Genomic DNA, 13,380 nt, shown 5'->3' with positions numbered 1-13,380 from the left:
ATTCATGTTGGTCTCAACCAGTACAATTATGACATAGAAATTTTAGAAATGGATCTAAACAGTTGAGGTAATTTGCTTCTAATGCAGTTGACGTTTTGAAAATAACTTCTTAATTTGATTGGGATCCGTATGACTTTATTAGTTTTTTTGGTCCTGTACTATATAAGAGGGATGTCATTACGATGTTTAATTTTAAGCTCTTTTTCACCATTTGCCTCTCTTCTTTGAATGTCAGTTTTCAAGGATTTGAAGTATCACATAGTTCCCGGAGTGTCCTATATTTAGAGATCTTCACTGAAGAAAAACATTGGTCTAGCTCGTCTATCGGATTAGGCAAGATATTGTTTAATAACAACTGTACGTCAGCTGGACTCTTCAGAATATTTTATGCATTTTCATAGTGGCAAGAATTAGAATATTTAATTATTTGAACTAAGTTACCTCAAGCCTTTGTTCTTGCAATCAAGAACAGCCCTTTTTTGTTAAGCAAGAACAAAGGCTTAAGGTAACTTAGTTCAATAATTAAATCTTCAGAATAACTTTCAAGGGTCGATCTATCCCTTGCTTCCGCTTTCCTACCCTTGTTGTTTTTATTCCACCAACCTCAATAACCTTGTTGATGATTTGAATAAAGGTTTTAGTAATAAAAAGGTTAAATACCTGTAGTACTGTTAGTGATCCTAGATTTAGGTCAGCGACCCAGGTTTTGAACCTAAAGGTTCATTTTCAAGCTGTTACCATAGTTAAAACACATTCCAAACACACAAATCCTCTTCATAACTGGGAAGAGGTGTTAAACACACGAAAACACTAAACATTAAACAAAATTGGACAAGTATAATACTGTTACAGTAGCGTGCGTGGTGTAGCCGGCAAAAGATAAGTCATGAAGAGCAGTATTAGAGCAGTATGAGATGAGTAACTCATCTCATTATCCTTTGAAAAGATAGCCTTTATAAGTTCTACACTATAAAGACATAGTTCATCCTTTTTAAACTAGGAAATTTGTACGCATTGATTAATGCTTGTCTCAAGAATGTTATTAAATTATATTGTTCATTTTGGTTTTGAATCATTCAGTTGATGTTGCCAGCTTTGATGACAAAACAAAAGAAATATTTGTAAATGTGAAGAACTTCGGTGTACATAATCAATGGCTTGAATCAGTTTTAGTTAACAGAAGAAGGTTCTGTCTGAAGTTGTTATTCTTGCCGTTTCGTCGTAGTTTGTATTGTAGATTGTAGGTAGATTGTCTGTTTCTGTTTTCGTTTTCGTTCGTAGACACGACACCCAACTGTCACTGCACTGTCATAATATTTCGAGGTTAATTTTAGGATAACATTTTATTTGTGCCCATAAATAGATTCTTTTTAACTTTTATTGTGCGTGCTAGAAAGTTTAAATTCATATTTAAAATGTCCTTCGGAAGTGACTGGAATAAAATGTATCAAGAAAACAAACATCCAAAACCAAACTTCTCATCTGCTTTTGGGTTATTATCTCATCTCGATGTTGATGAATTAAGAGCTTATTTGAATGACGAAGACAAGTTTGAAAGTATGGTAAAGGATGTTAAAGAGGTAAACTTATTTGTTTTTAATATGTTTGTAATAGGTACCATTGGTTATTATTTATCAGGGTAATTTTAAGTGTTAAAGGTTTTATAGCTTCTAGCTTCTTTAACCATTAAGGTACTATGACATCCTGTGGCCTAACCACTGCCGGCCTATTTTCGAAGAACTTGGCATTTTTTCAGTGTACAGCCAGTATGTAATCATAATCATCACTCTAGTCCTTTGGATAGATAACTTAACATACTTCTCAACCAGAAACATGTGCAGCACAACTTGCAGGGCTCATAGAGCTTGTGACCTCTATATACCTCACTGCCGGCTTAGTCACGCTCTTAATTCGTATCCTTTGCTTGCCATCAAACTGTTCAATATTCTACTGACAAGTATCCGTGCCCTAGTCCCGAAGCAATTCAGCCTAAATTTTAACTTTGCCAGAGCCTACTCAGTAAGCCCTTTGTATTTTATTCCATAAAAGAACTGTTACAATCGAATGAGCCACTCGCCTTCGCAAAAATCCGAGTCACATCCATCAGTTAAGCTTAAATTGTATAGGCTATATGTTTTATGGTTATTTTTTATAATAGTGTATCACAACACAGTCTACCCAGTTTTAAATTAAAAAAAAATTGAGTAACTTCAACAATACATTGTGGTAATTAAGCATGGTAAAATCTTTCCTTGCTAACAACATAGCAAGGTTTGGGATAGCAAAAAGCTAACTGCATTGGTTTTTTTTATTTGTTACCGGTAGGCCTATATCCCTTTAATATTTTAAGAGTTTTGCCAGTGTTATATGCTATGTGTTAGCCAGTCTATGTAATTAATTATTTGCTAAAGGGACTACTGAAGTAATACTACAATGAGTGACTTTTTGTTGTATTAAAACCACCCATGATTAAGGGTAAATTGCCTCCTACCTATAAAATAATTTAATTATTCCTTTACCTTACCTTACCTCCTTGGTCATTTAGAAAACCAAAGAAGGTTTTTGGCCTTGCCCAACATATTGCCTTCACTGTTGCCTGTCTGCTGCTTGGTTATTGATGTCCCCATCTGCTGAAGGTCTTTCCTAGCTTGGCCACCGCACCGTAGCTTAGGTCTTCCTAGAGGTTGGGTCCCTCGTGGTTGTTCATTGGTACCGTTGCTAACTTCAGGAGACTGTTTACTTCTCTTCTCTCTTTGTCCTGTCTACCTCAATCTGCGGCTCTCAACAATAGCTAATATATCTTGGTCTTCATAGAGTTCTCAGTGCTCTCTGCTTTATCTGATACAACATATTTGATTTTCCCTCTTTTTGCAGGGAAACCCTTCAAACCTCTCATTCCCCGATCAAACTTTTTCTTGATCCTGTCAGGCCTACCCAAAAAATATTCCTGGAGCTACCCCTGGACACGTTCCTAAATTTACTTCATAATCTAATCATACACAATCTTTTATTCACAGCCTCGAAGCTCATCAGGGATTCTAAATGACTGTTCTTTATTGCCACACCCACTCCTGCTTCATTTCTTCCATCCTCTCTACCACTATAATAAATTGTACTGCTTTCAGTGTTTAATTTGCCACATAGAGGCCAAAAAACCTCTTGTAGGTCCAAAACGCCCATTTTGTACTTTTCCAACTCGTCATTTAAAATATCCACTGCTCCCGGTATTGCCAGGGTCCTTATGTTTCATGTGCCGAATCTCAAGTCCTTTAGGCATAGCTTGGGTCATTTTCCATCGCATCCAGTCCAGTCCGAGGCTAGTTCTTGATGCTTCGTAACTGGGTTTTTACAAGATATGGTAGTTGGCCCCATGCTCAACCCCCAATATGAATGCAAGTCTGCACCTACTTTTGATCAGCGGGTCCCTAAGACCTACTTGGGAAGACTGACAAGCAGATCATCCTATCCGCCACCGTGCGTATACGCTAAAGTAGGAAAGCGCACAGTAATTATTCATTTACTACAAGAAAATCTATTCTATTAGCCTATATCGTTTAAACTTGCTGTCAATAATTTTGGTCCTTAGACAAAAGGATGGCTCTTTATAGAAAGATGAAGTTTGAATAATTTACTTATTTAATTAAAATTCATTCTAGGTTGTGTGTCAGTTCTAATGTAAAACATGTAATCTGTTTCAGTTTAAGGAAATAGAAACTGAAAAAGAAATGGTATTGGCAAGCAATCGCTCCTTGGCTGAGTTTAACCTGTCAAAAGAGCCGCATCTGAAAAAGACAAAGCAAGAAATTCAACAGCTTAGTGAGGAGGGAGAGCAGCTGTTCAACAGAATAGAAGCTAAATCTAAAGAGCTTTGTAAGTTGATAAATCCTTTTCATGAGTGGAATTGTCTCTGTAAAACATTAGAAATACAATTTTCCAAATTAATGATTCAAACTTGTTTTTTATGGGAACGAAGAAAGGCATTTAATTTAATCCAGCTGTCCTTGATCTTTGGGCCTTTAATGGATGAAGGTTGATTCACACTCATCAGTCTTGAACTACATTTTACCCTCATGTTTCAGGGTCATATAGATCTAATATTACAAATTCCAGACTACACATTACCTGCAGCCTGATAGATCTGGTCCTTTGATAGTTGAAGTTTTTCTGAACATCATTATTGAAAATTTGCTTGAAATATAAATCTTTAACCCTCCGAGTGTTATTTGTCGATGCGTCGACACATAACACATTTTGTGTAGTGTTTTGTGTCGATGCATCGACTCACAAACACTGTTTACGGCGAAGGCTCTATGACTGACAAAATCAGATTGAACTGGATCGAGTTAGGTATCGTTTTATTTTGCAGATTCAGAGCTTTCTCCGGAGGTCTGTCTCTAAGCGCTTTTCATTTTAGTTCCGAAAATATTGTAGCAGATAGCTGACGTGCGTATTTGTAAACAGCTTGGTTAACCTCGCACCGATGACTGATGTGTTTGATTACGTTTATCATTGTTTTAGTGTTAAAAATCAAAAGTAGTGATATACGTGGTGCATTATAAGAAGATTTAAGTGATTTTGAAGGGCTGGTTGATGATCCTGAAGAAGTAGGTAGTGATATTGATGTAAATTATCAGCCAGATTCCTAGCTATGGTTAGGCTATGCATTCTTAGCTAAACGTTATGTACCGAAATCTGTTTTTTGCCCATAACTTATTTATTTGCAAATCTACTTCCTTATATTATCATATATTTGTAATCCTCATAAAATTTAGAACAAAGTGGCAAATATTTATAGGCCTATAATTTATACAATTTCATTGAGCGCGAACATATCTTTTTTTCAAAATTTTCCAAAATATTTTTTTTTACCTAAAGAATTTTTTTGAAACAAATGTTCCTTATGTTTTATGTATAATATTGAAGTCCATGATTTTCCAAACAAAATGGTATATAGAACAGTATAATTAACATTGTTTTCAAGCTTCTCAGATCCGTTTTAATAAAACCTTGCAAATGAGCAAAAAATAGGCAGACATTAAGGCCAAAAAAGGGACACTCGGAGGGTTAATGTGGCATTGTGTTATTTTCAGCTCAAAAAGGATCAAACCAAAGCCTAGAAACAACTTTGGCACTTTTACAAACTGCCGCTTCTGAAATGGAAGAGGAGTCTGAGGTAGGTGTTTTTTTTTTACATTTCATACCACCATACATTAATATTAGTATATTTATAACTTATTAGATACATATGTTTCTCTCATTACAAATAAGAACACTCCAAAATATAAATTGGTTGATTTTGTCATTAAAATTGTAAAATGAATGCAACAGGTTTTAAATTTGTTCATCAACATGACCCCTTGGCAAGGTGATAGATACAGTTCTAGTGACCAAAGGCAATGCCAGAACAGTGGTTGTGTGTCCATTGTGTAGTATAGAGAATTTTAATCAGGCTTTCTTAGAATAGACCTAAACAAAACACATTACATTACGCTCCCGATTAACACATCGCAAATTAATCGCTATTTTTGTGTTACTTTTAACAGAAACATAGGTACTTTATAACGTTATTATTTACCCAACAAAAAATTAAGCTGTTGAAACAACCTTGACTAACCCGATAGCTCAGATAACCATGGCACTGCAGTGCTCGGATAGTCGAGAGTTTACTGTACTCACAACTCAAACAACAAAAAAAGAATTTATAAATAGTAGAACCTATATAAGAAGACTCTCATGGTGATTATAAAATTAGTCTGGTTATCAAGGTTGACTTCTTATTGAGGTTTGCAATAATATGTGTTTAGAGGTAAAATAAATTCAAGGGGATTTGAAAAATACACTTGTTATCAAGAGCGACTTGTTATCGAGGGTCTTCTTATCGAGGTTCCACTGTAACAATTTAGATAGGGTTGGAAAGTTTTAGTGGATTAGGATGTACACCGGCTGTCGATCAATTATGATCTGCAACTAGTTCCCTTCACGGCCAAGTTACCAGTTCAAATCTGACACCAACACTGTAATCTTTACTTCATTGTCTAGACCTACTGTTCTAGCCTCCATTACAACAGTTAGTCTTCATTGGCCGAAATAATGTGTTAATGAAAATCAACACTCCCGCCCTGTATGAATCACATTTTGTTATTCGATTTCTGTGGTCTAAGGATTCAACCGCAATTGAAATTCATCTCCAGTTCACTAACGTGAACATATTATAGTGTTTGGAAGTATAAAATGAGCATTTGAGGTAGAGAGAGTCTGAAGTTGGTCGTAAGGATAGTTTGTATGACAGTTTGCATGATGTATGATGTATTAGGAAACGTCGTCGTAGCAACCTCAGTGTGTTATGTAGGTGAGCACAAAGGACTTGTCTGCTTCAACTTGTTTGATGGTGGTTCAAACAAAACTCCAGCAAAAAACATCTTAAATAATAGTTTTTTACTCTTTTTTTACAAAAAAAAAAAAAAAATTATTATTGGAAATGCAATAATTCCTCAAACAACAAAATAGTAATTTTATTCAATATATATACTTACGCTTACATGTTATCTAACTCTCAGTAATTTATTTTTACAGGCATTAGCCTCAAAGCTTCTGGACGGCACCCTATTTGTTGAAGGATTTCTAGAACAGTTTTCTACTCATCGCAAGTTGATGCATTTGAGAAGAGTGAAAGCAGATAAGATGACAGAAATGGTCGGCAAGAGATCATCTGTATCGTCGGCACTTCACAGTTCAGGATCCAACTTCTACTCCCCACCACCAGCATTGGCAGCTTACCCCATGGTGCCAATCATGCCTATGCCCTCTATGTATACTACACCTAACCATTTCGGTTGAAAAATAAGTAATATGTATAGCGAAAAAATTAAACTAACTTTTATTTTTACGGATTTTTTTCGAGCTATTTTAATTTTTCATGTTCAGAATGGTTAATTATTGTATTTTAGATATTGTGAATAATATATTTGATACATAATAATATTTTAACTAATTTATAAAACTATAGATACATTTTATTATATTACAATTTATTTATTCAGTTCAATTACATTTTCAAGTAAAGATCAGAATAATTATTGTCCTTTTCTATGGTTCCAAAAATAACTAGACTAGATATAACCACTAATCAAAATCTGGTTATAAGCACCTCGATGGTGGGTATAAATAAGGAAAACATATTGGAGTGTGTGCTTTAATGGTTGTTCTAATATTTAATTGTATATAAACTATCTATTATTGTCTATTATTATCTATCGATTATAATGTTGTCAAAAAATTAGCTTATTTAAAATAAAAACTCGTTCAAACACGCTATTAATTGTTATTTATAATATAAAGCAAAAAAATATCTGTCTTAACTATAGATGATGTTAATCTCAATGCCACAGTAAAGCTACATTATAGGTTTATAGTACCTCTTCATTGTCTGTCTATGAAAGAAACTGTTAAAATCAAATACTGTATTTATTTATTTGTAATATGTACGTACTATGAATGGTGTCAGATATTATTTCTAAGAAATACCCCCGCCGCAGCAAACATTCAGTTTAAGCAAATTTCAATTTGTCTATTGGATTCATACTAAAATATCTCCATAAAAAGACATATTTTATCTCTTATCCATATATAAAGCCCAAAGTACCCATGAACTTTTTAGAAAACTACTAGTCACACCCCCATAAACCATATACTTAAAATGTTTGGCATGATAAGTAACTATCCATTATTTCATAAATTACCCTTTAAGGTCGTAATTGCTTTCCAAAGGGAACTTTCGATATACCTAATGTTAAAAATACCTCAGCTGTACTTATTTGTATGTTATTCTTTCAATTTATTACCTTATTAAAATCAGGTGTGATTATTAGCTTCTATTGTATTCTGCTTTGTTTATTTCAGCTTAACCTATTTAATTCTTTTTGTCTATGACTTTACCAATCAATAGTTTTATTAATACAGTACTTATGAAGTCAAACGGGGTGAAGCCCGTGGGTAACAGCTAGTTTAAATAACACCAGATTTTACGGGTACCAGTTTGCTGGTATGGGGAAGGTAAAAAGAGTTTTTTTACCAAATTTTAATAGTATAAGGTGTAATAAACAAATTTTCCATATTTGATTACCTAAACAAGCAAACTATAACAGTTTACTTACTCTCCATAAAAATAAAACAGGAATTTTAAATTTACAGTTTTTTAATTTTCTCCATTACTAATAACCGTACAAAAACACTTTAATATACTAAATTATTTGTTTTTTAAGCTCTTCATCATTTTTTAGAAGTAGGGAAATGTTTTGTTTTGAGGGTCGAAAATGGGAAAAACCCATGGTCCAATTATGCGGCTTTGCGAACTCATTCAAGTTTGAAGTCAAGTCATGAAAATCGGCTAAAAATTACTTGAGTTATCGTATTCACGGACACACACACACAAACACACATATATATATAAACATATATATACCTCTGGGGACATAAAAATGGAAAAGTAAATCGGTCCCAAACCTAGATCTTACTGTGCCACCTACCGTAATAGCTACTTTTCTATGGGGTAAATTGGCTGATAAAAATAAGTAGATAAATTAGCCTTCTAACAATATTACATCTAAATAAAGCTAACAACGTAATTTACTTTATTAATTTCAAAATTCAATAATTGAGTAACAGATTTTCTTAATAATAATGTTTTTACATTTTTCTTGAATTTGTTAATCTATCGATAAGAGACTAATAATTTTTAACATGAAAAATAATGACACAAACATTGATTAAATGAAGTTCAGTATTTGACATGAAGTAGGCAAACTGATTAAGAAAATGTATTGCTTCACAAACACACTCCATTATTGATTACATTTAATTTCATAGTACTATTCTCAAATCATTGAGAAATTTGAAATGTGTTGGATCATTATTTGTAAATTTCATGTAGGAAGATCATTAGTGTGCTGTAAATGATCTTGTACAGGTGTTATGAACTGTAGAGTAGGGTATTTGTAAATTTTCATAATGAGGTCTATACAATTGAATCTATTATGTTACAAAATCATAAGTTTAAATACAATTTTTAAAAGATTCCTTACTTAGAGTACAATCGTGGTCTTCTGGTGACAACAAAGTCAAAGACGATGAAACACTAACACTCACCGACATTTTGGCCTCGATACAGAGTGCCATCTTCAAGGCGACTTGACTCCACAAAGATGAAAATCAAGTGTTGTTGAGACTTCATTTTTCATCTGTGGGGAGTCAAGTCGCCCTGGGCACTCTGTGTCGAGGCCGAAACGTCGGTGAGCGTTAGTGTTTCACGGTTTTTGACATGGTTTTTGACATATTACTGTTAAAAAGTTTACAATTATTAAGCTCTGATTCAGCTTGAGAGATAAAATCAATGTTCTAACAAAGATCATAAAAAAGATTAAATAAAAAAAAATTATCTTTGATTCTTAGTTTCTCTTTAGTATGATTTGAATGTCATAGATTTTTTATTGAACTTGTATTGTAGTTCATTACGTTAAGATGACATGTAATTTGCCATGTTTTGTATTGTTTCATTAAATAGAGCATACTGTTATCAAGCTTAGTTTCTTATTGACCTGTCCTGTATTTTTCCATTGTAGTTTTCTTGGATTATCAAGCCTCATTATTAATACCTAGGCTGTTAATGTTGAAGCAGGCAAAAGAATAAAAGTTTTGTCTTCCCTTTGTATAGTTTAAATTATAGGTGATTCTCTCCATAGTAGTAATTGCTAAGTGGTTATAGTGTTCGTTCGGCAATCAAAAGCTTGCCCTTTCCATCCTGAGAAAAAGTTTTTTCATCGTTGGAAACTGAGTCAGCTGTCCTTGATCAATGGGCTTTATAATAAATGGTCATGGCTTTACAAACAGCTGGTCTTAGTCAGTAATAAAGCATCTCACTCCATTCCTCACTTGTATTTGGGTTAAGATACGTCTAGTGGCTACCCCATCTCAATTGATGATAACAATACAATTACATTGTTTTAGATCTAAAAATATATACAGCGCTATATCTCTGCGTGATGAATAAGGCCCTTCTTAAGCCTACCTATCTTCTTGAGAGGCTTTCTTTTGCAGTGCAATACTGTATTGAAAACTCTTTGTACAGTGAAAAAAAAATAAAGATACGATAGATCCTTAAAAAAAACATACAAAAATGGTAAGAAGTGAAAAAATCTTGCCTCACAGCGAGTCGAGTCACTGCTCGTATAAAGGATCTATACTTTACTGAGATAATGTGAGTGAAAGAAACATATCGTGATTTTATTAGCATAAAGATACGATAGATCCTTGAAACAAACATACAAAAATGGTAAGAAGTGAAAAAATCTTTCCTCACAGCGAGTCGAGTCACTGCTCGTAAAGGATCTATATTTTACTGAGATAATGTGAGTGAAAGAAACATATCGTCATATTATTAGCATCGCACAAGCATGTGTTGTACATTCTCAGCAGTAAGAGGGGGCTCATATTATTAGCATCGCAGGCTGTGCTACGCACAGCCTGCTAGGGGACATTCCACTCTTTAGCATTAAAGAACTGGAATCATCTGTCCTCTCCCTGAAAAATAGAAAGGCACCTGGTCCTGATGGTATTCCCAGTGAGGCTCTCAAGAAGGTATTCTCAGTTAACCCCCTCTTACTGCTGAGAATCTACAACACATGCCTGTGCGAAGGGATTTTCCCAACTCCTTGGAAAAGGGCTAGGCTTGTGTTAATCAGCAAGGGGAAAGGTGACCCCAATATGCCGTCGTCTTACAGACCCCTCTGTATGTTGGATGCGGCCGGAAAACTTTTCGAGAAACTAATCCGCTGCCGACTGACGTCTGCCGTGGAAGCTGCCGGAGATTTGTCTCCTCGTCAGTACGGCTTCAGAAAGGGTCGGTCAACAATCGACGCGATATCCGAGGTACACAGAGCGGTAGAGCGTGCCGAGAGCTTCAATCATTACTCTCGCCATATCGTGCTTCTTGTTACGCTAGATGTCAAGAATGCTTTTAACTCGGCGAGATGGGTCGATATGTTGAGCGCGTTGAGGAACAGCTTCCGCGTACCAGCATATCTGTTGAGGCTGATCGAGGACTACCTGCGCTGCAGAACTCTTAATTTCGAAATTAAAGATAGTTCGCGGACGATGGATGTTACTTCCGGTGCCGCGCAAGGTTCGATACTCGGCCCAGATTTGTGGAACGCTGCCTACGACAGCCTTCTGAGATCTGAGATGCCAGAGGAGACCGTTTTAGTTGGGTACGCCGATGACGTTGCAGCCCTCATTGCTGCACGCAACGTTGAGCTAGCCCAACTGAAACTGAACCAAGTCATGCGCGTTGTAAATGCCTGGATGACTGATCATGGTCTGACACTCGCTCTGAGCAAGACAGAGATCGTCATCCTCACGAAAAAACGGATTGAAACCATCGTTCCGCTACGAGTTGGGAACGTAGTTGTTCAAACCACGCGAATCGCCAAGTACCTCGGTGTCATGGTGGACAACAAGTTGAGCTGGAGGGACCAGATCTTCCGTACGGCGGACAAGGCTGCTAGTAGGCTTATGGCCAATGTCGGTGGTCCCCGGTCCAGCCGTAGAAGACTATTGATGTCTGCAGTCCAGTCCGTGCTTCTCTACAGCTCTGAGGTGTGGGCAGACGCGCTTAACAAGGAGGCGTACAGGTCGAGGCTCGCACGAGTGCAGCGTCAGGCGGCACTCAGGGTCGCTTCTGCGTACCGTACGGTGTCCGAACCGGCCGTTTTGGTGATTACTGGAGTTATCCCTGTCAAACTCTTGGCAGCGGAGAGGAAGGCAATCTACCAGAGACAAGGCTACATCGGAAAGGACGCTGCAAGAACGGAAGAGCGCTCCCGCACTTTTCAGATGTGGCAAGAAAGCTGGGAAAGGGAGACTCGAGGAAGTTGGACTGCCAGACTCATCAGACAGGTCCAACCGTAGGTGGAACGGCGGCACGGTGAGGTTGACTATTACCTCACGCAGTTCTTGTCAGGTCACGGCTATTTTCAGTCGTACCTGCACTTGATGGCCAAAACAAATTCACCTGACTGCATTTACTGCCCATGCATTCCCGACGACGCGGAACACACTTTTTCCACTGTCCACGATGGGATATGCTTCGCCAGGAGGCCATTCAACATCTTGGGGTGCTGTCGATTGAATCAATTTGTGAGATCTTGCTGAAGGGTGAGGACAACTGGGACTGCTGGTCGCACTTTGTCCGGAATGTCCTTCAAGCTAAAAAGAACGATCTAGATCGGATCACAGTCTAGATTTTATAAGAAATAAATGGCTAGACACGGCGTAAGCCCCTCGGGCGTAGGCAAACTCGGCCTAGTTCTGATGAAGTGCGACAAGTGTTCCCAGGCTAGTGTCCGAAGAGTAGAGGAGGTTTTTAGTGGGTAGTCTCTGGGCCTTAAGCCCGTTGGAGTCCCACACTACAGGCTAGCCACCTGTGTGCATAAATGCATTTTCCCACCTCTCCCTAAAAAAAAAAGAAAAAAAGAAAAATGCACAGCCTGCTAGGGGTGTCTCTGCACTCGCTAAAGGCAGCGGATCTAGCGCTGGCTGTGTCGTGACTAGACAGCCCTAGGGTAGGGTAGCGGCTGCTCTAGTACTGACCTTGGGCGGAGGTGACAATCAACCATCCGGCCAAGGCCCAGATAGTTAACGCAACCGCAAACTGTTACAGGTATGTGTGCAGCTGTGACAGGACTCAGCTGGAGACGAGGGATCCAACCCCGAAAGGGTCCAGTCTTGGGCATTAGCAGGCATAGTGAGTGGGTCACGGTTCGGCTGCTAAACTGATAACATTTTGTTTTTCTTGTAAATAGTCATGGCTGAACGTAAACAAACAGAATCATTACCCCAGGTGGGTACCTGCTCAAGCGGAGAATCCCACTCCTCCTTTTTGGGGGACAAGCCCATGGATTCTGGGGAGGGCAACAATCAGCTTTTATCTTATCTTATCTTACAGGGGCAGGTCGAGACTTGATTGATTGATTCTGTAGGGGCGGACCTTGTCCTGTTGCAGGTCAGCCACTGATGGGTTTTTTGCGCACCCCATTTTTTTTTTTTTTTTTTAAGAGACTTTTAAGCACTCATCCGTAATTGAATTATTGCGCACCCCAGACAATTGTTTTCTTGTTGACCTTATAAGTTAAGGCGTCCAATGAATGCCTGTAGCTTCCCAATAAGTTCATCCTCGGGAAGATATCTTCCTCTAGCCAGATTCCCAAGAGTTATCATTCTAGCATCAGAGATCTCGTTACAATCAAAGAGTAGGTGATCGGCTGTCTCTTCTGACCTATCACAGTGCCTACAGATCGGTTCACCATCATATAAGCCCATCCGTTGTAA

General features: G+C 37.4%; 1 protein-coding gene across 1 annotated transcript; it reads left to right on the top strand.

Annotated features, from left to right (window-relative positions):
- The first annotated feature begins 1,257 nt into the window (after positions 1–1,257).
- Positions 1,258–9,555, top strand: LOC128998756 (vacuolar protein sorting-associated protein 37C-like). The gene is made up of 4 exons (XM_054425094.1): positions 1,258–1,580; positions 3,699–3,870; positions 5,091–5,173; positions 6,574–9,555. The coding sequence occupies exons 1-4, from the start codon at positions 1,416–1,418 to the stop codon at positions 6,835–6,837; spliced, it is 684 nt and encodes a 227-aa protein (XP_054281069.1). The 5' UTR covers positions 1,258–1,415; the 3' UTR covers positions 6,838–9,555.
- The last annotated feature ends 3,825 nt before the right edge of the window (positions 9,556–13,380 follow it).

Source organism: Macrosteles quadrilineatus, unplaced genomic scaffold, assembly GCF_028750875.1.
Source record: "Macrosteles quadrilineatus isolate MER2022 unplaced genomic scaffold, UCM_ALF_1.0 Scaffold_7__1_contigs__length_78375512, whole genome shotgun sequence".
NCBI lineage: Eukaryota > Metazoa > Arthropoda > Insecta > Hemiptera > Cicadellidae > Macrosteles > Macrosteles quadrilineatus.
The sequence above is the reverse complement of the archived record's forward strand: the minus strand, read 5'-3'. Positions and strand labels throughout refer to the sequence as shown.